At 37.4% G+C, this 27,433-nt stretch overlaps 2 protein-coding genes across 2 annotated transcripts; one reads left to right on the top strand and one right to left on the bottom strand.

Annotated features, from left to right (window-relative positions):
* Positions 1-1,594: 1,594 nt before the first annotated feature.
* ube3a (ubiquitin protein ligase E3A) lies at positions 1,595-13,834 on the top strand. The gene is made up of 11 exons (XM_059341661.1): positions 1,595-1,876; positions 4,578-4,624; positions 6,824-7,107; positions 7,201-8,411; positions 8,511-8,655; positions 9,431-9,636; positions 10,317-10,481; positions 11,730-11,885; positions 11,976-12,049; positions 12,182-12,325; positions 13,362-13,834. Coding segments are annotated over exons 2-11 (2,508 nt in total). The 5' UTR covers positions 1,595-1,876; positions 4,578-4,622; the 3' UTR covers positions 13,483-13,834.
* A 1,420-nt stretch (positions 13,835-15,254) lies between these two features.
* cnga3a (cyclic nucleotide gated channel subunit alpha 3a) lies at positions 15,255-26,449 on the bottom strand. Its single transcript, XM_059341431.1, has 9 exons — positions 26,320-26,449; positions 23,476-23,594; positions 22,232-22,312; positions 20,548-20,721; positions 19,425-19,484; positions 18,630-18,815; positions 18,402-18,503; positions 17,363-17,469; positions 15,255-17,257 (listed from the first exon to the last, which is right to left on the bottom strand). Exons 2-9 carry the CDS (start codon positions 23,568-23,570, stop codon positions 15,861-15,863), a joined length of 2,202 nt encoding a protein of 733 aa, XP_059197414.1. The 5' UTR covers positions 23,571-23,594; positions 26,320-26,449; the 3' UTR covers positions 15,255-15,860.
* Between the last annotated feature and the right edge of the window lie 984 nt (positions 26,450-27,433).

Genomic DNA, 27,433 nt, shown 5'->3' with positions numbered 1-27,433 from the left:
CGAAAAACTGCCCAAAATTTTGCATTGAAATGAATGGGACGGCCGAAAGAAAATGAGTAAAAAAGAACATTAATTGAAGATTTTCAGACGTCTACTTCTCCGGCATAATTTCACCTAGAGACTCCATTTAAACTTTAAACAGTAGACACAAGTCTTGTGTATTGGTGTATTACTTTGCGTTTCGATAGGTCATATAGTTTTTTATCAATCCCTGTTCAATGACCATGATCATTTTTGGAGAAATTCTGAGATTATAATGGGTGTGTATTGCACGGAATGTTCGTGTCAGAGTGTGTGATGTCATCGCTCAGAGTGTAGAGGGAGAGGTAAAACTGTCAAAAAATAAATTTGAAAACTGCGCTCCAGGCCGCAAATTCCACTCTACAGAAATAATTTATACATAGAAATGTAGGAAAATTTGTCTTCTCACTCACAATCCTCTGGTAAAGCTGTCAGAGTTATAATTTGGGCGTACGACGCAAAGATGCACCACCAAAACCACCAACAGCCTCATTGGGTCCCATATTAAAAACGTAGCAAGATTTCGGAAAAAGTGAGATTTAACTGTTTTTTTAGATCGCTCTAACAAAGCTATTTTTTCATTTTTCTTAAAAAAAAACATATGTAGAGGTTCAGGAAGAACTCAGGACGCTCAAAGTGAAGTCGGATCAATGATAGGTATTATGGTTTTGCCAAAAATGCTTTCTGTTCGAGGCCAGAAATTTCACTCTGCCCACCTCTGGCTGCTTTCACTCTGCCAGAAGATTCCACAGCTGTTAATTCCGTTGATTGCTCTGCTCTGATTGGTCGACCCCACGCTTTGATGTTTTGATGTGATTACAGTTACAGATACACGCACGCACACACACACACACACACACACACACACACACTGGTCATTTAATGTAATAACAGTTAAAGATACACGCACGCACACACACACTGGTCATTTAATGTAATAACAGTTAAAGATACACGCACGCACACACACACACTGGTCATTTAATGTAATAACAGTTAAAGATACACACACACACACACACACACATGCGCGCGTAAGCGCGCACACTCCTCCAGATACAAATGTTTCACACACACACATTTTGAGGTTAAAGGGCATAGGTTGCTGTATAAATAAATACTTGAAGAGGAATAGTATCATAACATTACTAGTATTAATTGTTTGAAATCTCTGAAGAATCTCATCATAGTGTACACACACCGGCAGTAGCCCCCGTGGCCCTTTCAAAATTTCCCCCAGAGGAAATTTTCTAGTTATTATTATTATTATTATTGTTATTATTATTGTTATTATTGTTATTATTATTACTATTTAAACTGCCCTAGTGATTTGACTTTGCTTTTTTTTTTAAAGAAAATAAAAAAAGAAAGTGATGCTTTTATCAGCAAGAAACATGTAACTTCCTGTCTGTTAAAACATTGAAATGAAAGACGTGTGGGAAAAAATGTATTGTGGAGGAATATACAGCCAATGTAGACATATTACATCATATTTTTGGTGTTATTTATTTCAGGTGTATTTCTGCGGGTTGTGGGTGAGATGGGAGGAGAAGGGGGGGCATGGTGTTTGACAGCCTCGCGCTGCATGCCGGGATACATCTCGGTCTTGTTTACAAGATGGTAGGCGAGGATATTCTGCTCTAACTTACAGACAAAAAGTATTAACCCGTGACTTCCTAACGTTGTCACTCTTGAGCTCCACTCAGACTACATTTCGTTGAAAATAAATAACATTTATTCAACCCGGAGCGTCCCAGACCGGAGTGGACTGAATGAGGCTAAAACAGCAGCTCTCACACTGACAGAGGAGATTTTTTTTGCACTGTCACTGACAGACACCCTGTTCAAATCACAGGTTAGTACGTGAAGCTGGCCGACACCTGACACTCTTGACACACACTCTTGACACTGTTTTATGTCGTGTTCACGTCCTGAAGCTTGTTTATTCGTGTGATATTAAGCTAGTTAGCTCGGAAGTATGAAGCGCCATAAGTTGCTGTAACCAATAAAATCAGTGCTGTGTGACAGCTCGCCATAGCCAGCTGTCAGAATCACGTTGGTGGTGATCAAATGTGGCTAATAACTAATACATGGCATTAACAACAGCTTGAATATAGTGGCATAAAAAAACGCATCACAACAGGGTTCATACGGATGCCTGAAATCTTTGAAAATGCTCAAATTTTAATGTTGTATTTTCAAGGTTTGAAAAGTGCTTGGATTTTGGATAAAGTGCTTGAAAATAATGAAGTTCTTACTGTATTTTTCTTGCAATCTGACTATAGATAATCACATGTTCAATGAATAAAATACTAAATTGAATATTGAGATTAGCAAACTACTTTTGGTTGTTAAAAGTGTAAAACCATCGCTGTTGGTATGGTTGAATGAAATTACCCTTTTTAGCATGTAAGTACTCATCTAAAACATGCAACTTACAACTGTTGTAAGGTCCTGAAAAAGTGTATGAACCTTGTATAATTTCTAATCAGTGTTTAGAATGGTATGGTGTCCTTGAGGTGTAAAAAGTGACAAGTAACAACATTTATACACAGTTAACATAAACAATTAAATACAATTAAATACAAATACAGCCATCACAACAACACTGAAGGAGCCTCAGTAGAGACTTATATGGAGCAGTCACACTGACCAAGAGAAATTATTTCTTTATCCTTTAGAATCGATTTAAATTCACCGATTGTGATCAACTCAGACAATTTTAATTCATTTTGCAGATTGTTCCATGATAAAGGGGCGTAACTAAAAGCTTTCTTACCTAACTCAGTTCTCAATCTTGGCACCAGCATCTGCACACTATTTTGTGAGCGTAGACCATGTTTAGTTTGGTTTCAACACATGTATGCACAGTTATTATACTTATTATATTATTTATTATATTTATTATAATTATTATAATTATTATAAACAGTGGCGGTTCTAGACCAATTTTGTTGTGGGGGCCAAGGAGGGGCCAGTGTTTAAAAAAACGGCAAAGATTATATTCAAGCATTCAAAACCTTCATGTTAGCTTGTTTAAAAAATCTAATTTAAGTATATTTGGAAGATACAAATACATTGATTGAAACAATGAGAATTACCAACAATATCAATTATTTTTGTACGACAATGCTGTTTCTCATTTTTGTGCACAATTACTTTTTTAAATTTGAAAGTGTAGTACAATGAGAATGATCTTTAAATATATATATATATATATATATATATATATACAATAATAATAGTAATATAATAAAAAAAATTCAACTTATGACATCCCCTGATTCAGTTACAGTTCTGTGGCATTATTTTTCACGGTACCCCAAATTATAAATAATAGCCTAAAATAACTATATATAGTAGATCAAATGATCTTGTAGCCTGATATGCATGAAATCAAATATCTGTTTGTCATAAATCAAAACCAATTACATGATACTGGGTCACATGTCCTTTTGGAAACATTTCATCCACACAGCTGTTCCAAAAGAGCACACGGTTTAATATGAACACATTAATGCTGTCACTAAATGGAAGTTCAGTGCTCTGGGTTAATGCACAAGAGCGAGAGAAAATTGTGTGCGGCATGAGTTCTTCTATTGACCTGTAAGCTCTGTATTTGTTATTTCCCACTCTGTGATTTGTTTAATCCGTAAACTGATACATGGAAAGGAAGCTCTCAGTGTCTTGCATCAACACCAGTGGTGGAGAAAGTATTCAGGTACCTTACCTAAGTAAAAGTACTAATACCCCACTTTAAAATGACTTCACTACAAGTAAAGTCCTGCATTTAAAATTTACTAAAGTAAAAGTACAAAAGTATCAGACTCAAAATGTTAAAAGATTAAAAGATTTTTTATTGTCAGTTTTTCCATACATGCAAGACATACAGACAAATTGAGGTAACGTTTCTGTCTCGCCCAGTTCTCTGGAGCTAGTTAAATTAAAAAGAAAACAAAAGAATAGAATAGAAAAACTAAAAACTAAAGTTCTCGTTATGCAGAATGGCCCCACTCAAATTGTTATATATATTACAAATATATTATTTAATTATTCTTATTATTCTTATAAATGCATTCATGTTAGCTGCATTATACTTTTAATTTTAACCACTTAATATATTGTAATGTGTTTTAATTTATAAAAATGCACAATCAGTAGTGCAATGACTCTCTGAAATGTAGTGAGTTAGTATAGAGTTACATAAAATGGAAACACTCAAGTAAAGTACAAGTATCTCAAAATTGTACTTAAGTACAGCACTTGAGTTAATGTACTTAGTTACATTCCACCACTGGTCAACATACACACAACATGTCATTGTGTGTGTGTGTTGGGATGTTTAAAAGTTTCATACAGTGGCGTATCTGCCACACATCTAGCGTCAGTCGAGAATACCAGATTACCAGTTATGATTTATAGGGCTAATAAATGTCTATGTTGACCAGGACCCTAATAACCAAACAATCAGTTGACTCAAATTGCCAGCTTCTTTTATTATGGGCTGTAAATTCACGTAGTAAAATCTGACAGAATGAATGAACTTTTTTTTTCAGAGTACTGTGCATAGGGACTGCAGGAGTGTTCCTGAATCCAGCCGAATGTAAGTCACTCTATTTGTTTGTCTACTCAACTAGTTAACTTGTTGCTAAACTAATAAACAAACATGCAATTAGTTAGACTAATGTTTCTAACTGAAAAGTTGCACCCATAGAAGTTGAATGAATTGAAGATTGACATTCCCATTCAAATAACACAGCAGGTCAGAGCAATAGACGTTTATTAAGAACTTGAATCTGTTGTAGTGGGCTCACGTAAACAAACACACTCTTGTAACAGCATAGAAAAGCAGATTGAAAAAACTCTGTTCGACTCATTTTCCTGTGTAGGAATTAGCAGACTTGGTGGAATTAGCAAGCTAGCTACTAGCCACCTATAAGGTTGTAACGGTATACTGAACACACGATTCCATACAATTCACAATACTGGCGTCAGGATACAATTTTCTCATAACAAAATGAGATTGAAGACAAATAATGACTTAATAAGGTTCCTTTCTTTTTTCAGACAAAAATCTACAAAACATATTTAATCTTTTCTTTAAATTAAAGAAATCGTTTTTTAACTGAAGTTGTTGTTTTTAGTGAAGTTGTTAAAAATATCTTGTCTTTAACAATTAATAAACTGAACTGAATTTGAAAAACAAAAAACAATCCAAATCTGAAACCGCAATTGTCACACAGCTTTGATTCTTTACTGGATTGTGAATTCTGTAAGGTTTCCCGCCTTGATACAGTTTCTGACATGAGTGACGTAGGATGTATGACCAAAAGTAAAAAGTAGATGCATTATCTGCTGTTTTAAAGTCTCGCAATTAAATTTTCATCCCACCAGTTTGAATCGTCACATATTTGCATCACTGATTCAAACTGTCTCAAAACGTTTTGTTACATCTCTACCAGCTCCCCAACTAGTCAGCCGTCCTGCTAGCTTACTAATTCCACCATGCTAGGCTGGTTTCAGAAAATGAGCTGAACACTGGCTGGTGGCCAACAGCAGCGCTGAGTCTCCGCGTTAGGGCTGGGCGATATCGACCGAAACTCATATCCTGGTATTTTAGCCCGAATGGCAATATATAATATATATTGGTAATTTAAACAAAACATGCAAAGCGTTTAGTTTTAACCCAACATCACAAGTAATCATCATCAACCTGTTTTATGTAGGTATTTACCAAAATACCTCCAACGTACACGTGCAAGGGGCTGAGTTGAGCCAAAGAGTATGAGCTGCAGAGAATTATTTGTGTCTATCAGCGCAGAGAGGAGCAAACGGCCATAACAAATAGCAGTCATAAGTTAATAAGTTAGTTATATATCGGTATGGCGGTATTGTCTCAACTACATATCGCTTTCTAAAATATATCGGTATAACTCATAATACCGATTTACCACCCAACCCTACTCAGGGTTACTCACTCCTTGCCGCAAGGAGACTACTTCACCATGAGGAGAGTGGACTAGGGGAGTTGAAAATAATTGTATAATCCATGCATCGCAATCCAGACAGGGATGATTCTGTATCGATGCAGTGACAGTCGATAATCGATAGTCGATAATCAGACAGATTATGTGGGGTAGTAAGCTAGGCTTATACTATTTATTTTGGTTTACAGAAATTTTGGTTATTAGGAATGTCCTTAGACTCCAAAAGTAGGCTATACATTTTGAAAAGCACTTTAAATAATAAAAATTTAACCCACAGACCAATAGTATTTATTGATGAAAAAGTAACCATGTGTTGTAATCTAAAAAAAATAGAGGATGTAACGCATTGTGATGCATCGGGGAATCAAATTGAATCGAATTGTGGACTTGATCATCGTAATCAAAGCGTGAGACCAGTGAAGATGCACAGCTCTAGAGAGGACAGCAGCTACGGGGACAAACAGGCTAACTAGCAGGCTGTCCATCTTCAAACCAGTGAGGGTGACACCCTTTACAATCCCACTGGCCTGTGTTGTCACCATAAGAACAAACAACAATAGCCACTTTCCCTTGAACTAGTCAAGTGACCACGGTACACAATTCAATGTCTGTTCTAGTCTCATTCTATTTCTATAGTTGCACCCTTTGATGCCAATTTCTGTCATTTAGTTGTTAAAACAATTTGTTCCTTTACAAACTATCAGTGTAGTCAACATTTTGTATTATTTACATTGCTAGAATGTGTTAATGCTTTTTTTCTAACCACAGATGATTTTGAATCATCAGTTTGACTTCCTGTTAAATATCTTACACAGGAACAGAGCGACTGCAAAGCATCTAATTGAGCGCTACTTTCGGCAGTTAACTGACGGCTGTGGAAATGGCGACTGCACGAATGAGTTTTGCGCATCATGTAGTGACTTTCAACCTTTGGATAAGAACTCAGCAGCTGCCAAAGCGCTTGAGCTGTTTAAGATTAATGCCAAACTCTGTAATCCTCACCCCTCCAAGAAAGACTCTGAAGCCCAACATCCAAACACTCATCTGGACAGTAAGATGAGCGAGATGAACCTCTGTACCCCCAAGGAGGACTTCTCAGGTACTGTAAAAACTGACTCACACTCTCAGGGACATTGACTTTGAATCACTTCACTGTTTTAATTCAATTTTCCTTTTTACTGTCTTGGTCCAGATCTTCATTACCTCACAGAGAACACAGTATGTATGATCCTGAGTTCCTGCGAGGAGAAGGGAGATTACTCCGCTCTGATCCGCATCATCGGCAGGATTTTCTCCAACGCCGAGGCCTTGGTCAAGAGTTTCAGGAAGGATGAACCAAAAACAACTGAAGACCTTGACTCTTTAAAACCATCAGATGTGGACAAGTGTGAGAAGCAGAGTGAGAAATCCTCAGAGGAGATGGGGGCTTCCTCCGCTGCTGCTTTACCAGACGAGGGTTGTAGTGAAACGTCCGACTCTTGTGAGGTTACGGTGGACATCGAGGCCGTGCGGAGAGTCTACGACAGACTTCTAGGCCTTGACCAGGTAGAGGCAGCTCTTGTAAACGCACTCATTTACCTCACACCAAACATGGAACTTGACCTGGAGTACCTTGACGTGTACGAGACGAACCCAGATTACCTGAACATCTTCGTCATCATGTTGGAGAACAGTAACCTCCACAGCCCGGAGTACCTTGAAGTGGCGTTGCCACAGTTCTGCAAAGCGATGAGCAAACTGCCGGTGTCTGCGCTCGCCAGGCTCTCAAAGCTCTGGTCCGTGTATGGTCTCACGCACATCCGCCGGATGATGGAGACCTTCCAGCAGCTTATCACTTTCACGGTCGTCAGCAATGAATATGACAGCGAAAACCTGGTGAACGATGACGAGACCGTGGTCGCCGCCACGCAGTGTTTAAAAGTCGCCTTCTACGCAAGCATCCTGGGTGGCGATGTGAACGTGGAGCACAACGAGGAGGACGAGGAAGACTCCGAGTCCGACGAGCTCACCCTGCATGAGCTGCTAGGTGAGGAGCAGCTCTACAAGAAGGGTCCCCGAGCCGATCTTCTGGAGAAAGAACTCGGTGTCAGACCTGTAGATAGCATTAAGCCCCTCATCCCTTTTGAGGACTTCGTCAACGAGTCGCTGAACGAAGTGATCGAGATGGACAAGGATTTCACCTTTTTCAAAGTCAATGCCGAAACCAAGTTTTCTTTCCAGAGCTGCCCCTTCATCCTCAACGTGGTCACCAAGAGCCAAGGACTGTACTACGACAACAGGATCAGGATGTACAGCGAGCGGCGCCTCACGGCCCTCTACAGCATGGTCCAGGGCCAGCAGCCCAACCCCTATCTCAAGCTCAAAGTACGCAGAGACCACATCATTGACGACGCCCTCGTCAGAGTGAGTCACAGCCAGTGCAATATGTTGCATGTGATGACAAATTAAGGCTCAGTCCTGCTGTGTTTTTCAATAATATCAAACCCCCCCTTTGTGTTGCAGCTGGAGATGATCTCCATGGAGAACCCATCGGACCTGAAGAAGCAGCTGTTTGTTGAGTTTGAAGGGGAGCAAGGTGTAGACGAGGGAGGCGTTTCAAAGGAGTTCTTTCAGTTGGTTTTGGAGGAAATTTTCAATCCTGACATAGGTGAGACTAAAATCACAATGTCTAAGGAAATACACTTGTATGTATACTAGAGGTGGGGGGGAAATACGATACAGTATAGTATTGCTATATTTTGCGTGGCAATATTATATTGATTCATGGCCACCAAGTATTCATATTTAGCTTTCGAACTGCCGTTAGTATTTTTGCTGGGGGGGTTTTCTCGGAGGCCGTAGCAGGTTCACTTTGAGGAATTTAATGGATATATGGTATCACATGACACTAGAAGATCTAAGGAATCTATAGGTACCATGTGTCAGGATATCGTGTTGAGAAGTTGTCAAAATAACGCTGCAAGATTTTTTTTTATGTTTCATTCAAAAAAAATTCAGAGCAGTGAAGTTTAAAGTTGAGGAAAGTTTGATAAAATGCTGCAGTTGCTGTCGTCCGTACATGTTTGATATCAGTTCAGTTCAGTTTGACTGAATATTTTGTTGGTCAGTCTGTGGGTTTGACTCTGAAGTGAGATGAATAGACTGAGAATTTTCTCTGATTTGTCAAAACAATTCTTGATTGAATTTAATTTTGTGGACACAAAAAGCATTTAAACAGTTAAGTCGCAATATAATGCATTGCAATCCTCACAATATCTCAAAATGCTTAATATCGCAATCATATCGTGACTCAAGTATCGGGATAAAATCATATCGTGGGGCCTCTGCTGATTCACACCTCTAATGTAAACAATACTAAATGATTCCATTATCTATGTATTTTATTCCTTATGTGTGTTTCTCTCTTCTGTCTTCCCAAACAGGAATGTTTAGCTACGACGACGACACAAAACTTTTTTGGTTTAATTCATCATCACTGGAAAATGAAGCCCAGTACACGCTCGTTGGACTCGTCCTGGGGCTCGCCATCTACAACAACTGCATCCTGGACGTTCATTTCCCTATGGTTGCCTACAGGAAACTCATGGGCAAGAAGGGGACCTACTTGGACCTGTCAGACTCACATCCAGTACAGTAATTTTCTGTTCTCTATCAGCCAATGCAATTTGCAGACTAACAAGCTAAAAGATGCTGACTAAACTTACCAGTCTGATATGTCTGCCACTCGATTTTGGTCCTCAATAGACTCCTCATCTGAATCTGATGAGGCTTGCACGTGTATGGCTGAAACTCTCTGATGTTTCTTCTAACACTATCCATCTTGATGGACTCTTTTACGGGCGGGAAAGGAAGACTAGATGTGCTTTTTTTTTTTTTCATTTTTAATTAATACTTTTGATGTGGGAGAACCTTGCCAAACAAAATACTAAATGTGTTTGGAAGAGGACAATACATGTTAGGAGACAACCTCTTTTGCTGAAGTTGTATATGGTATTATCATGATACTGTTAGAATCAAGAAAATGATACTGAAGTTTTCAGAGTTGCTGGAAAGAAACCACATTCACAACGCTATTTATATTTTTTAATGCAGGATTAGCTTTTTAGTAAAAGGAAAAGTTCAACATTTTGGAAAAAATACTTAATATACAATATTGATACCTAACATTGAAGCTAAGCAAACAGACTGGAAGCTAGAGGGGAAAAGCAAGCTTGACTAGTGTGGAATCAATGTTGTCATCTCACTGTAAACAAGATTTTTCCCAAAATGTCAAATAATTTGTTTAACAGCTGATATTTCTTCTTGCAGGGTCTCTACCAAAGTCTGAAGGAGTTGCTTGAATATACCGGAGACGTAGAAGAAGACATGACGCTCACCTTCCAGATATCACACAAGGACCTTTTTGGAAACCCGATCTTATATGACTTAAAAGAGCAGGGAGACCAGATCCCTATTACTAAGGAGAATAGACAGGTGAAATGTCTTAATAAACCACAACATTTCTCTGAGTGACAAATTATTATGATCATTGACATTATGGTAGTGGAAGTAGGAGTGGGCGATATGGCCCTAAAAGAATATCACACTATTTCAGGGTATTTCTACAATAACAATATTCTTGACAATATTACAAAATACTGAAAAATATATAGAAAATATGATTTTTTAAATTATTTTTAAGTCTGAATAAATAAAAATCATTCAACAAAATAAAAATCAACCATAAATCTAAAATGTAGTGTAAAGAGCAAATCTCGAAAATTGCCAAATACAAAAAATGTACCCTTGACTCTTCAGTTGCAAAATGGAAGTACATTTACAAAGTACTGTTCTGAAGTAGAATTTTGAGGCAGATTTTGAGAACACTACTTAACTGGCGTATTTCCATCTATGTAACTTCATACTTCTTTTTTACTTCTACTTTTAAAGGCAAATATTCACTACATTTAGCTGCCAGCTTAAGTGACTTTTTATCAAGATTTAACATAAAGACATGATATTAAACATTTTTATAAATGAAACCACATAAAAGTACATTAACTAGTTAGGTGACCATTTGGTGACAGTAAATGCTGCTTACATACATGCATCAAAAATAATTATCCAACAATATATATAGAATATACGTATATAACAATGGGGTGCGGCCATTGTGCATAACGAGTACTTCTACTTTTGTTGCGTTAACTACATTTTATTGCTGATGCTTTTGTACTTTAGCTTCAGGAAGTTTTGAATGCAATGATTTTATGTCACTACATCAACAAGTAGGAATGTTGCTAATATCGCGATATGAATTTTTAAAATCTTGTCAAAAATATACTGTTATTATGGGCTTGGTAGCAATTTAATCATACTTTTCCTCAATAAATAAAAAAAAGTTATTACATGGCTGTCTGTGACCTGTCTGAAGATAGGGTCGGGCTTCAATATTAGCAGAATCAGTAACTGGCACATATTTCTCCTCTTTCTATTTAATTGTACATTTCAACAGGAACTGGATGTAAGAGCTGAAAAAACTGTATTCTGTAGGTTGTCTTTCCTCTGTTGAGAGAAAGTGTATAGAAACATCACTTAAAATACACAAAATACACTGTTGGTCAGAGATTCACAGTTGTTTTACTGCAGTTGTGGAAAAAAAAGTAAATCATTATTATCTATATCTTTGCTGTACATGTCATGTAAAAAAAAGTGTTTTTGCTTTTTACATCTTTATTTCAGGAGTTTGTGGACATGTATGCTGACTACATATTGAACAAGAGCGTGGAGAGACAATTCAAAGCCTTCAAAAAAGGTTTCCTAATTGTCACAAATGAGTCCCCACTGAAACATTTGTTTCGACCTGAGGAAGTTGAGCTGCTTATCTGTGGAAGCAGGGTGAGTAAACAATGCTTCATTTAGATGTTTTATTACTTTATTGTTTTCACTGTTATATGACTTACAGAGCAATCTGTTGGGATTTCACAGAAACTTGACTTTGAAGCACTTGAAAAGACAACAGAATATGATGGAGGTTATAGCAAAGACAGTCAGATCATCAAGTAAGTCCCACTGACCTATTGCCCACATACAACAGTTGTAATAAAAAATATATGTTTTAAGCAGCAGGACATAAAACTGGACACTGATTTTATCATTGCTGTTTAATGTTGACTTTGGTTTCCTGCACACAGAGATTTCTGGGAAACAATTCACTCTTTCGGAGAGGAACAGAAGAGGTTGTTTCTTCAGTTTACCACCGGCACAGACAGAGCACCAGTTGGTGGGCTTGGCAAATTAAAAATGATCATTGCCAAGAATGGCTCCGACACAGACAGGTACACACACAGACACAGACTGTATAAAAGAAATGGATGTAGCCACCTAAAAGAAGTGAAGCCAATATGGATGTGTCTTAAATCTGCATTCCTACTAATGACCAGCAGGGGGCGACTGCACAGGTTGCAAAAAGAAGTCAGATTGTTTAGAAGTCTATGAGAAACTTCTCACTAGGGATAGGAATAATTAATCGATTATTAATAATGGTCGTTAAGAATTTGGTCGATCACATGGAATTTGTAATCGATATGTGTATTTTTTTTATTTTAATTTCTATCTATGACTGCGTATCAGTACTCACTGTACTGAAACACGGCCAATCGTTCAGTTCTGCGGCTGTACGTCAATAAGCCAGTGAGCTGAGAATTAAGTTGGATAAAGCTGCAGTTTGCAAACTTAAAGTTGCAATAACAATTATAAAACACACAGAAATACAAAACTATTATTTTCAGCAAAACTAGCTTACTGTATCAAACATTGATAGCATGAATTACTGAGTTTAGTTTTATCCAAAACTAATTTAAATACAAAACACACTTAAATCTGCAAGATTACTGTGAAAACTAACCTCATGCCTCTTTGGTAGCTAAAACATAAAACATTGAACTCCTTGACGTTATCTTTACAGTTTAATCTCACTTGAGTTTTACGATTGACAGGAAGTCTCTTTTTATCCTTTCAAAATTAAAGCATCCGTTATCAAAACAGGCTTTTGCATAGTACAGTGTATATATCTTTAATTTTACCCATGTATGCATGTTTTTACACATACTGGAGTATGTGTAAAAACATAGCAATTAATCGATTAATTGATCGTTAACGTTATAGATGCTCGAGTTGGCAGATTTCTTCCAAACGCCCATCCCTAGTTGTGACCTGGCAATCTGGATAGAGGTGATGATGAAGAGAGAGCAGAGTAGAGACAAAAGCCTGAATATTCAAAAGACTCTGTTAAGGCTTAAACCCTCATGATAAGCTTGTCTCATTTCACATTTGCCCCAATTTTAATGCTCTTACTATTCATCCTCTCTTCAGGCTACCGACCTCTCACACCTGCTTTAATGCACTGCTGCTCCCAGAATACTCCTCAAAGGAAAAACTGAGAGAAAGACTCCTCAAGGCCATCACATATGCCAAAGGATTTGGGATGCTGTGACAGATCCACAGAGAAAGTTTTCAGACTGCATTTTAAGAAAAAAGGGAGTTCCACAAAAAGGGGGAGTAAATGACATGAAACCAAATGCTGCAATAACCCTGTGCCTAACCAACCTCTGCCAGTCATACTCCAATGTGGGCCTTTCACTCTGAGGCCTACCGTCTCTTGACAGTCATTTTCATATACATTAGGTTTCCCAAAGAGTTACACACTGCACTTGAATAACGTATTTTATCTTTTGTGTTTTGTTTTTGGGCAAATGTGAACAATGTTTGATTTGTGAAACTGTGAAAGTGCACTTAAACACAGGAGTTGTGCCAGCACATGCAGTATATTTATTGAATTAGTTTGATTTTTCTCATGTGTTTCAGTTCTTCATGGTGTAGCAGTAGTCAGTCCTAAGGCTCTCTTTCCACAACTGGGAGTGGATTGAGCATAATGGTGCTCCTTGCCAACGATTGTTGCTGTAGAATATTGAGGTGAAGCCTTTTATATTACTACTAACCCGAACACTGACAAACTTATATCTCCTGCGAGTGAGAGAACAAACTCACCACTAGCCTAAAAGTTATTTTGAAGTATTTCTGTGTTGTGCCTCTTGTATTGCATATAAAATGAATACTGTGTGTTGTGAAACAGTAAACCTGACCAGATTGTGTGGTTTCAGTAGCTTGCGATCTTTCACATCCCGAAAGAGTATTCCCCTCCCTTGGTTTGTTTGCTATTAAGTGTTTCCGATTGCACATTTTGTAAGAGCAGTTGCCAAATGTGCAATGCCTATATAAGGAAAAGAGTAAAAAGTTTTATTTGGCCAAATATCTCAGGTACATTAAGAATGTGCAGATAATGTGAAACTCTTATGGAAGCACCTATTATGCAAAATGAATAAAGGTTAAAAAAAGATCTATGAACTCTGTCTTTAATATTCATTGCAGGAATTTCCAACTACAACATATAATATGGAGAACTTAGAGCTGCTTTAGTCCATATAGTCAGGAGGCTTAGGACCAGATTAGAGAAGAATGAGACATGTCGGACAAAAGCACCAATTTTTTTCCACATGCTCTCCACCACCATAGGTTTCAATTTTTGATGGGAGCCACTACATCAAGATGGTGGAATCGAAGATGGCAGCCAAATACAATCCATGAGAACCAATGTATCTTCCAAGCCACTTAGAAGGTCAATGTTGGTGTCAAAATATACATTTTCATAGAGTCACCAATTAACCTAACTGCATGTTTTTGGACCGTGGGAGGAAGCCGGAGTACCCGGAGAGAACCAATGCTGACAAGGAGAACAGGCAAACTCCACACAAAGTTTTTTTCTTTTTTTTTTTACATTTGTTAATGGCAACTTCCAGGGCTGAAAAATTAAGTCATTGCAGAAGTGTGAAAAACGGTAATTACTCGACTGGCTCCAAAAATAGACGCCCATGTTAAAATGGTCATCTTTAAAGGAATAAAAAAAATAACAATTTTTACAGCGGTGTAAAAAATAGCTGTCAAAACTCAGCAGAAGAAAAACAAAACTCACCAAAACTTTTTTGATCAGTCTTTCCAAGCTGTTCCAACAATAATCTGCTCTGGTTTGGTCGAAATAAACCCTTAACTCACAGAGTGAGTTGTGAAAATACTGTTTTGCTGTCACCTTCTTATGAGTAAAAAAACCCCCAGATGTATTCAGCCAATCATCAATATATTTATCCAATCGGCCCACTCTAGCACAGCACTCGAGTCTTGATTCAAACATAATCACATTGAATGAAGTCTTGAACTATTCGGTACAGCCCTGATAATAACAAAGGATCAGAAAAGGGGTTGATCTAGGGACAAACCCCAAGAAAATACCACAAAAGGACAAACTAGACACTTACAGTATATGTTATATGAACATTTTAATGTTAATTTACATATAACACCCAATTTACAACTGATAGTGTATGCTGATAACTCAGAAACAGACCTGCATTTTGGTTTATTTTGTACACTCATGTATAGTATCAAATGGATATTGGAGTTGCATTAATGCATTGTATGAACTTCAGTTCATACTTAACAGATCATTGTGTTGTTTATGGAAAAATTGTCAATACTGATCAGGAAAAAAAACATTCCTCATTATTCTAAGGCTATAAAAAGCCATTTTTTTGCATTCACTTCTCATCAACATACTCAAGTAGTTTCATGACAAGATTAAATTGTCAATGAAAGCATACACACAAAATATTTGCTGCATACACTGTACACAATTTGACACATTATGATAAACAGAGATGTATAAATAGATATAAACATGGTCTTTTAAAAAGCGACAGTCTACTATTCTAAATGAAAAGTCCCTTCATTTCCCATTAAGTCCTTCAGGTATTTTGCAGTTTACTGGACTTTCTTGTCCTTGTCGGCCACCACTTCTGACAGGTCTTCTGGTTTCATCGATTTCACTTTGGTTTCCATCTCAGTGACCCTCTGCTTCATCCTCGACTGGTTGGACGTGAACTCCACCATCAGTTTGGCGAACATGGTCTGCATGAGGTCCAGGTTGGTCTCCAGTTTGGAAATCTTCTCCTCCAGGTCTTTAGGGTCAGCACCAGCGTTGGCTACTGCCTCATCAATAAGGTTGTCTTTCATCAGGATGGCTTTCCCCTTCTCCTCCAGAGCTTTCTTGGCCTCTGGATACTCAGTTAGAGCCTCCATCAAGTCGTCTTTGGACAGGGCAAAGAGATCAGAGTAGCCTACGCTTCTGATGTTGGCTGTTCTCCTGTTGCCTGCTTTACTGCCCTTGATACCCAAGATACTGATTTCCCCAAAGTATGCCCCATCACTGAGCACTACAAACTGAGTGACACCGTCATCTGCCACAACAGCTAGCTTCCCCTCCTTGATGATGTACATCTCCCTGCCAATATCCCCCTTCTTACAGATGTAATCCCCAGGACTAAACACCTGTGGTTGCAGCTTGAGCACCAATTCAATCAACAGACCTGCTTCACAATCCTGGAAAATACGTACTTTTTTCAGCGTATCCAAATGGACATTGATGGCAATCTCAGCCCTGAGCTTATCTGGGAGGTTCTTCAAAACTTCCTTTTCGTCACAGGTCTTCTTCTCAGTCCACAGGTAGTCAAACCACTTGATGACCCTAGCCTCCAGGTCTTTGGTGACCTTTCGAAACTGCATGTACTGCTTTATGGAGTCGATCTTGGCCTGGAACTCCGCACGAGAGGCGTTCATGTTGGAAATCATGGCACCAACGTTACCGACAATACTAGCGAAGATCAACACACCAGCAAGAAAGTCGCTAATAACAAAGAGGAATTCTACCTCTTTGACTGGTGGAGGGGTCTCTCCAATGGTGGTGAGGGTCAGTGTGGACCAATACAGGGAGTAGATGTACTTTCTGGCCAAACGGCCATACTCTGGGTGGCTGATATTGGGATATACCCATGTGTCAGTTCCAAAACCAATGGTTTTTGAAATGGCAAAGAACCCACAAGCATTCCAGTGGATAATAACAAGGATGTAAAGTACGAGATTGCTAATACGAAGCATGTTTGGAAAGCTGGTTCTGGTTTCAGTACGCTCAAAGAACTCAAAAAGTCTCGGCATTTTGCAAAGACGGTTGAATCTGAATTCTGGGTTGTTGTATCCGAATTTCAGAAACAACAGATCAGTGGGTATCATTGAAATCATGTCATATTTGAACTGAGGTGTTGTTCTATATTTATCTCTCAGTTTCTTGGTATCTTTGACCAGCAATCCTTGTTCCAGGTAACCTAAGGAACAAACACAAAGTTAGAAGCCAAATAAACAACTCCAATGGACACAATCTCTTGTCCATATATGTCCATTCTGTCTTGAACTATTTTCAAGAATCCAACCTGTTCTTGATCTGACAAACGTATCTGCATAGTAGATCAGGTCTGAGCCATAGTCCAAGAATAGCCAGAGTTTTGTATATGTGTCCTGGAGTTCGTTAAAACTGGATCTAGAAGGACAAAGAGGATACATTTAAAATTTTGTAAATGGCCCACCAAGTGAGGACTAAGTGCGTTCACACCGGGCACAAGGGGAATTTTTGCGCAGTCAATTTAATACAGCGTCAATGCAAATGCAAAGATACAAATTCATGAGACATGTGCGCTGGAAGAGACGTCTTATGTGGTGTTTGCATCTTCATGTATTTGCGCAGGTTGAAAAACGTAAACACTGAGTTGTGAAAGCTTATCAGCATTAAGATTGTCCCGCATGGCATAGCTCTTATCGATCAAGCTCTGTTTAGAAATGGTACAAAGCATGGATGTATCAAGAGAACTGGATACAGCCTTGGAGGCTGGGCCCTGTCATTCCAGTAAAAGTTGCTCAGTGGAGCATAAAGCCAACTTCCATGTATAAAATTACTTTGATCTTCTGCATCTGAGGGTCAATATAGCAAGTGAACTAGAGACTTAAGCCAGCTAACTTCCAGCTAAGTGCTCCGCTAACTTGAATGACTAAATGAATGGGAATAAATGTTTCTCTTCTATACTTTCCAATTGTTATTGGACCGAATTAATAACATTCTGATAGTGAAACGAGTCATTTTACGATGGTTGTTTCACACAAAAAAAGTCTCTTGCCCAATGTGAGTCAATGTAAAAAGGGCTTTTGGCCCCAATGGCTTCAAGTGACGTAATTCTGTGGTTTGGCCACAACAAAAATTTGCTTCAAAGCCCTGCACTCAGCAATAGTGGTTATATCTGCCATGGAGGGTGACAGAAAGTAATGGCAGTGTTGTTTACTACAATCTCGCATGATTAACATAAATAAATATAAATGCCATCCCACGTTTAAACTTGTGCAAGTGAAGCGAAATAAAAATTAGTTTTGCGCCTGGTGTGAACATGCAATAAGTTTTGAAGCACATTAAATGGAACATACCTTGTTACAATCATAATCAGATTATAAAATACTGGGCCTGCAATGACGGACAGCCATTTGTAGTACTGGTCTGTGGCTGGATCCATAATCCACACATCTTTCCTAAAAACAACTCTGAATTACTTTATGTTGTCCCAAGACTTTGTTAATTTTACATACAGTAAGTATTAAGCAAACAAATGTGTGTTTTCTGTAATAAAAGCTCTCAAACACTAATGATATACTTACGGTGGCTCCTCTTTCTTTTTATCATCTTTCTTATCATCCTTCTTATCATCTTTCTTTTCATCTTTCTTTTCATCTTTCTTCTCGTCTTTCTTCTCATCCTTCTTCTCCTCTTCCTTCTTGTCCCCGTCTTTCTTCTCATCCTTTTTCTCATCTTTTTTTATCTCCTCCTTTTTGTCCTCTTTTTTGCTATGGATCACATGTTATTAATGTTTTTAATGGTGGTGATAAAAGGGCGGAGGAGGTCTACGAGGGACTGTCAGAGGGGCGACACGAAGGAGGGGGTCTAGTGGAGGTATAGGAGGAGGTTTCATAGTCTTGAGATTCAAGACTTTGTTGTAAGATCTGTTGCAGGTCATATGTTTATCCAGCAGATGGCATCATGATACAGGTTAGTTTCCACGTTCTTCTTTTCAGTTCACCACTTCAAACCATTGGCTTGCTTTAAGTATCAGCATATGCCTGAACAATTCATATCCAAATATTCTGCTGAAGATTAAATCAGGAAAACCTGCATCATGATTTAGGACAAAAAATCCCTCAAACAGGCAAAAGGGCTTCGGCTCTATCTGTCTAATGAGGAGGAAACAACGGAAAGGAATGGGGAACTGGAAGACATGTTGTTTCAAGGACTACGGTGCTTCAAGTTTCGCTATTTACTGCAGAACATATTGCAGTAGCTACAAAATATGCTACTAATGTCCAGCATAAGCGATGACTGATTTCTCTAAAGATCTACTTTCTATTATACTATTTAATTTACATTCTATTTTCTGAAACGGATATGCACACACTTACTCGTCTGTGTTGTTGCAGTTATTCATGTTGTAAGTAGCTAGTGGCCACTTAGTGGCAAGACTTTGGAGAGAAACAAAAGAAACAAACAGGGAACCCTCAGTGTCACAAACACGGTGAAATTAAATAAAAAGAATACATTGCTCTAATCATGTGTTCCTGTGATTTTTTAAATTAATTTATCAATTGATTGTGATGTGATTTGAGGTAATCAGCCACACTAAACCACACAAGTTTTATCTAGCAAATAAATATCATGGTTGGACTGTTTGTTTATTTCAGCTGGAAAAAATTTTAGTTGATAATTCCAAAGAATGAGGTTGTGGTCTCATTTATCCATTTTCATGTCCTTCTTTTGAGCTAACAGTGCTGGTGGGGGAGGTTTTTGTGCCACACAACAGTCCTCTGCAGGTCCGTATCTCTACATAGCTCCATTTTTGCACTTGCAAGCAATCCAGAGACTTGAAAATATGTCAAAGAAGCTGAAAATGCTCTAACTTCCTGTTCACTACGACTTTAGCATCTTTTTTTAGTTCCATTTAACCAAGTGTGACTCATCAAAGATTTGAGGAATGATTGTTACGTACTTCGGGGGGATGGTACCTTTTTGGTTCCGCATGTTTGTCAGCAAGATTACAGAAAAACTACTGGCCTGATTTTTATGAAACTTGGTGGAAGGGTGTAGAAGAAGAACAATTAAAATTTTGGAGCAGATTCGAATCACAGGGCTGATTCAACAGATTCAGTCATTTTCCATGGTTTGCTTGATCATTATTTTGGTTATTATCAAGAAAACAATGGAAAATGTCTAGATATCAGCTCTTAAATTAAACTTTTATGAGCTATTTTTGTTGTTATCATTAAATTTGTCCAAACAAATGTATCTTTAGTTGTACAAGGCATTAAAATGAACAAGAAATTTAAGAAAAAGGGTTGTCTAGTAGTTTTTTCCATGACAGGAAATGATACTCTAATTCAGCAGTTGCATGTCATTCTGGCAATGTGCTCATGTAATGTAGATTCATTTTCCTCTTTGTTGGATATTGTTTGAAATGTTTCAATTCCATTGCCGCTATAAGGCCTGGACATATAACTTTAACGTACTGCCACACAGACCCGTACTTACTTTCTCTTATGGTTTGTGTCGTTGGGGCCCACAGACTGGGCATTGCTCTCTCGACTGGAGAGGTCTTTGAGCTCAGGGCCTCTGAAGCGCTCAAGGAAAGAGTCATGCCTCTCTATTTCGGGATTCACTCTGTGAGACGCCCAGTTCCAAAGCATGAGGAAGAAGTAAGAGAACCTAGAAGGTTAGCAGGAGGGAAAACAGAACAAAGTGACACCCATCTAGCCTAGGGAGGTTACAGAACATTTAAATACCAGTGGTGGAGGAAGTATTTAGATTTACCTACAGTAAAGGTAGTACAGCAGTGTAAATCTACATGATATACATTAAGGTAGTTTGGTCTAGTTGTTCTCAACCTCAGTTTTGGGCAACCTCAAATGATCACAAGATATGTCTTAGGGGTTATGAGATGGGAGAGGACATCAGACTAAATAACATATTCTTCATGACATCACACTTGGGTTTCTAAAGAGCCAAAATCAAACTCGGTGTTGCAGCTCCGGTTGTTATCAAGAAGTGCCTGACTTCTCCTAACTCCTGGATAATCCAAAAAGGTGCAAAGAGCTGTAATAAAACTGACATGTGCAATACAACTAATATGTGCAAGGCATACTATCTACCTCGTCTATAACTTTTGTAGCACTTTCAGTGGTCATTTATTTATTTTTATATTTATTTATTACAGCACACGTCCTTGTCCTTGTTTTTGTCCTTGTTTTAGCTAAGTGTTATAACATATTTTCAAATGTTTTACTCATCTTTGTTTTGTGTTATGATTGCTTTAACTATGCACCTTAAACAGTGGCACCCACAATGACAATAAAGGCTATTTGATTGATTTGATTGATTGGAACGTGGATGAGCTATGGTGAACCTGGGTGCTGAAACCTGTCACCTGTGATGGCACCCACTTGTCATTTAAAGTAATCTTTTGGGGCCTCAGGCAGTTATTTAAATTAATGACTTTTATTTTTTTTATTTTGTTCAGGGTTTCAAGCCAAACATCTTGGTAACCACTGGTTTATTCTTCAACAATGTGTTATGTTTTATAAGCTTATTAATGTTTCATGCTGTGTTGAAAATCTTAATCTGAATTGTAACCAGTAACCAGCCATCCAATGAATGTAGTGGAGTAAAATGTGCAATATTTTCTGAAATGCAGGTGCATCACATTAAATTAGAATATCATGGAAATGTCCATTTCCAGTAGTTCAAGTCAAATAGCCCCAACCAAGTATTGAGTGCACATAGATGGACATACTTTTCAGAGGCCAATATTTCCATATTAAACATACTTTTTAAAATGTGTCTTTTGTAATATTACATTTTTTTTGATACACTGAATTTTAGATCTTCTTTTAATGTAAGCCGTAATCATTATAATTAGAAGAAATTAAATAAATTAAGATAAGGAATGTTTCATTTTGTGTGTAGTGGATATATATAATGTGTTATTTCCACTTTTTGAATTGTATTACTGACATAAATAAACGTTTCTATGATATTTTCATTTATTGAGATGCACCTGTGTAGGGGAGTATAGTCCAATGTAGAAAAAAAATTGAAATACTCAAGAGATGTAAATCAAAATCTTACATAAGTAATGTACTCGAGTAAATGAACTTTACTTTCCACCAATGGTAACTAAGATTTTAAATGTGTTACTAGAAGAGTGCTAGTTGTTTACCTGGCCATTGCCCCAGCACCTGTAAAGTGGGACTCTGAAGACAGCGCTCTCCCTGAGTTGTCTTCACAAAGAGACTGAGCCCTGGCAGAGAGCAGGTGGGGGAAAATAACAGGGACACGGTGAAGATCATGCAACGTCCATGTGATAAATGTCAGTCTGTCAAAGTAGGGCTGGGCAGTATATCCATATTTCATGGTCGCCCATAAAGTTTGAATTATTTTGTTTTCAGACACAATCCTCAGTTAATTGTGGTTTCATTTCCATTGTGATATGTTTGGAAGAGATTGATTAATTGATTAAAGAACTTTTTTTGAGAAGATATACACCGTCAATAATATCTAATTATCTGTCAATAATAAATCACATTGTCACAATCATTTCAAGGAAAGAGATTAAAAAAAACATCTTATTCCAACTTTAAGAGCAACTGCGTATGTTGGTGTCATGATTGTCTTAGACTTTGGCTTTTGTCATAATATCTCTTGGTTTTAAAGGCTACATTACTGAAAGTGACCTAATTATCCGAACTTACCAACCTGTTCTTGCTGTTCTATTATTTGCCTTTACCCACTCAAACATTTTAGTCACATTATTATTATTTATTGTTTTTAAAAGCACCAAAAGTCAACCCTACAGTATTGTCACAATATCAAGGTATTTGGTCATAAATATCGTGGCTTTTTTTCCCATATCGCCCAGCCCTACATCAAAGGTAAAGAAGATATATATTCAATCATTATAGCCACATTATTGATTATTATTTATTTGTTTTTAAAAACACCAAAAGTCAACCCTATAGTATTGTCACAATATCGATATCAAGGTAGTTGGTCATAAATATTGTGACATTCATTTTTTCCCATATCGCCCAGCCCTACATCAAAGGTAAAGTAGATATATCTTCAGCTGTCAGAATTGTTAAAGACAATATAAATATGCTAATTTGGGTTGAAAAGTTCCACAAAATCCTGACTTAAAAGTAAATTTATTTTCTATAAAAGCACCAATAGTCAACCCTACAGTATTGTCACAATATCAATATCAAGGTATTTGGTCATAAATATCGAGACATTTATTTTTCCCCATATTGCCCAGCCCTACATCAAAGGTAGCGAAGTTGTCAGAATTGTTAAAGACAAAACAATGTAAATATGCTAATGTGGTTGAGAAGCTCCACAAAATCCTAGCTTAAAAGTAAAAACCAAAAGTTATTATTATTTAATTATTTCATGGTGATATCAGACCTGCTGTCCCCATTTTCAATGACAGCGAGCTCATCATCATGTGCGTTGGTGGTCAACCACTGTCTGGTTGAGTGTTCAGTGCCGACTTTTGCCATGTCGTCGTATCTGGCTCTGTTGGCCTGGAGCACACACACACAAACATACAGAGAAAGAAACACCATGTCACAAGCATCACATTTAAACACCAGTCGCTTCCCGCGTGAGAGAGAGCTGTGTTGTTGATGTGTTTACTGAACGCCACTTTTCACCGTTCGTCTGAGAGTAGCACCTAAAAATACATCCTCATTATGTCGTTAACACTAAACAGGATCAGTGCCCTCTCTCTCTGTGAACGATCAGCTGTTTTTTTTTTTAAATAACTAAGCTATGGCTTACAGGTAGCCTGTAGTTGCTATGTTCAGCACCGTATACGGCAGGTTAAGTCTCTTATGGCTCCACTTAAAGAACAGGTACAACTGTATGGGGTGAGGACAGAAAAAACAGCTCCAGGAACTGCACTCAAAAAAGCCTTATTTTGATATTTTGATGCAGCACAGATGGATTTTTAGGCTTTAATTCTAAAATTAGAATATGCGTTTTGCTCCAAATAAAATATTGTTTTTTTCTGCTTGTAAATAATATCTCACTGATCTCTGTGGTTGTAACACGTGCACACATGTAGATTAGTGCTAATACCAGGGAGTTAAGCAACCCCCACTAAATTAAATCACAGTGGCAGAATCTCCAGAAGCCAACTGCTTGAAGGGTGACTAAGGTAAAGCCAGGTCTTGTGTCTGTACACTGACTGTGAGTTGCATAATTTTCCAAGCACTTCTGAAATCGGTGTGATTGGGGTGCAACGTGTGCCATGTTTTTTCTATATTTTCTATATTTCTTGCCTGATGATCCAAATCTAGATGATGGTGCAGTAAAAAATATTGCAATGCACACCACTAACTGCGTTGTGCTAGACATATCTGCCGTTTGATTTTATAAATATATTTGGAAAATTAGAAATGGCTGCAAATTCATGTTAAATTTGGGTGTCTAGAATGAGGCCTACTTTTCCACACAAAGTGTAAATTTTTTATGTTGATTTTCAATACCATTTTATGGGCCATTTTAATGAATTTTTGTGTGATTTTAAAAATTAAAAATGGCTAAAATGGTAAGTTTGGAATGTTTATCGCAGTTGTTCTTCATCATGTACTGTAAACACTGAAGCATTGAGTCAATATTTTAGTGTTTACAATACATGAACATCTGCAATAAAATATATAGAGATATATAGCAGAAATGTATGTATATAATTTGTATAGAATGTATGTGTATGTCTTATTTTTTTATATTCTTATTATGTCTTCTATATCTATGTGTCTGTATCTTGCTGCTGTGACAACTAAATTTCCCCACTGCGGGATAAATAGTCATATCTTATTTTATCTGATCTTATCTTAAAAATTCGAAATTTTGCAGCCATTTAAAAAATAAATCATACTACAATTCATTCAAATAGCCCTTAAGATGGTATTGAATGTCAACATAAAAAGTTTACACTTTGTTGGGAAAAGGCCTCATGCCCGCTAACTAAATAAAGCAAATTCACCTGAAATTCAACAAATTCAACCTGAAACAAACTCATCAATGGCACTTGAATATCATGGCATTACCATAGAACAAAAACATATCAGGCAGTCTATGAATCATGTGATGCTGACATTTTCCAGACCAATGTTTATTAGGCCTACTAATGCTTTGATTCAGTGACACTGTGTATATGTACTCTTTCTCTTGGTTGTGGAGATTAGCTGCTCTGCTTCACCCAGGTGTCAAGACTCACTAAGAGGCTTGAGACTTCTGCTAAGGTTGTCAGGTTTACCAAGACATCCCCGTCCCCCGTACAGACCTACTATTTACCTTTAATAACTCATATCGTCATGAAATCCGGTTATAGTGTACATTTTAAAAGAATTTCTTCAGTCTACAAAGTTACACAGCTTTCTGGCCTGCATTGTTTTTTTAAACACTCTTTATTGGATACATGAATTCTGACAGAGAATCATAATTAACACAAACCAGACATTGACAATCACTGCATTATAAACACTGCACAATATTTCTATAATTTAATTTATATGTGCAATATTCTTTGTGAAATCTATATCCAACTGTTGACTCTGTCTAAAATGTATATAATGTTCCTAAAGTTGTTTTAGTTTAGTTTAGTTTAAATTGTTAATACTTTTTATATTTCTACTTGTTTATATTGTAAATTGTTAATACTTTATTATACTTTTTATATTTCTGCTTGTTTATATAGTAAATTGTTAATACTTATTTTTAGTTGTTTATTTGCTAATACCTCTCTTATATTTCTAGTTTATACTGCTGTTTAGTATTTTATTTATTTATTTAGCCTATTTTTTTTGCTATCCACTTTGCTGCTGTAACTCTTGAAATTTCCCCTTTGTGGGACTAATAAAGGAAATCTTCATCTTAAACTATGATTCATATTACATTGCAATATTTTGTTATGCTTTAATTTGCAACTCCATGTATCAATATGCTCTCTGTACAGACTTAAATGGTGTTGTTTCGGCTCTAAATTCACATTTCGGGACATTTCTTTTAACCAAATTCTTTCAAAATAAAGTCTAGTGCTAAATAAATCGAACCCTTGACAGCTTTAGTAGGATTTAATTTGAGCATCTTCAACAACCTGTTGCTGCGACAGACTGCAGCTGACAGCTGACAATCCGAAAACGTAAACACATAAACAGACAGCTCATTTGTAAAATCACATTCTTCTACTATTCGTGTGAAACTGTGGTGTCAAAATAAAAGCATAGTATAGCCGTAACTCACCCGTGTGAAGCCGCTTCACAATGACTTTTGTATTCCGACTAAACACGTAATTCCACTCTGATCGCTTCTGTATAATCCCATCTTCAAAACACAAATGTAATACAATTCTCCAGTGACAGATTTTTCGATTCCTTTAGTCCGAATACAGCGTTAACAAAAATTTCGATGCCGGCTCTCCATAATTGGCAGCAGCGGCTCTGCAGGATGAACACTGTTGGCTGATCTCAGGTCCCAGATCAGACAAGGGGAGGAGACCTGTCCATCACGGCACCTGTCCATCACCTGTCCATCACTACTGTCCACAACTCACCGTGTGGACACACACTGCCAGCACTGACCATGCATTAAAACAAGCAAATATCACAGGCTACACATTTACTACTTGAATGTACACATTTACTATTAGTCAGGCGGCTTAGCAAAATAAAGGGGACATAGGCCTACCAGACAAAAGCACCATTTTTTCCACATGCACTCCATCTCCATAAGTTTCAACTTTTGATGAGTTCCACCTCATCAAGATTGCGGATCGGAGATGGCAGCCATATAAAATCTATGAGAACCAATATATCTTCCAAACCACTTCAAAGGTAAAGTTGGTGTCTAAATATACATTTACTGGGTCAAAGAATCCATTAAAGCTATTGAGAATTTCACTAGATGATTATTTGATCAAAAAGATATGTTCATTTTGTTATTTTATATTTATACATGTCCGAAATTAAGTAAATACATGGCCAAAATGAACATATCTATTTGATCAAATAATCATCTAGTTATATTCTCAATAGCTTTAAATGATTCCTTGACCCAGAAAATGTATAATTTGACATCAAGATTGACCTTCTAAGTGGCTTGGGAGATATTCTGGTTCTCAAAGACTTTATATGGCTGCCATCTCCAAAATGTGGTGCTTTTGTCCGACCTGGCCCCTTTCTTCTCAAATCTGGTCCTAAGCCTGTTGACTTATAATGGTAGCAAATGCACATGTTTATGTCTAAAATGTATCAACTAGTGCTGAACTGCAACAATGTACATCCAGACCTACTTGCTGTACTTAAGTAGGCCTACAATTTGCTTGTACTTGAGCATTTTTATTTTTATCACTTTATAC

Source organism: Centropristis striata, chromosome 9 (genome assembly GCF_030273125.1).
Source record: "Centropristis striata isolate RG_2023a ecotype Rhode Island chromosome 9, C.striata_1.0, whole genome shotgun sequence".
Taxonomy (NCBI): Eukaryota; Metazoa; Chordata; class Actinopteri; order Perciformes; family Serranidae; genus Centropristis; species Centropristis striata.
Note: the sequence above shows the minus strand (reverse complement) of the source record. Positions and strands in the feature narration are given on the sequence as shown.

Bases quoted from the DNA above. Each gene is read 5' to 3' on its own strand.
- ube3a (XM_059341661.1), top strand. The intron at 8,656-9,430 runs GTGAGACTAAAA...CTTCCCAAACAG, and splicing joins AATTTTCAATCCTGACATAG to GAATGTTTAGCTACGACGAC. The intron at 11,886-11,975 runs GTGAGTAAACAA...GGGATTTCACAG, and splicing joins TGCTTATCTGTGGAAGCAGG to AAACTTGACTTTGAAGCACT.
- cnga3a (XM_059341431.1), bottom strand. From the start codon at position 23,570: ATGGCAAAAGTCGGCACTGAACACTCAACCAGACAGTGGTTGACCACC. The intron at 19,485-20,547 runs GTAAGTACGGGT...TTCTCTCCAAAG, and splicing joins GACACAAACCATAAGAGAAA to TCTTGCCACTAAGTGGCCAC. The intron at 18,504-18,629 runs GTAAGTATATCA...AGTTGTTTTTAG, and splicing joins AAAAAGAAAGAGGAGCCACC to GAAAGATGTGTGGATTATGG.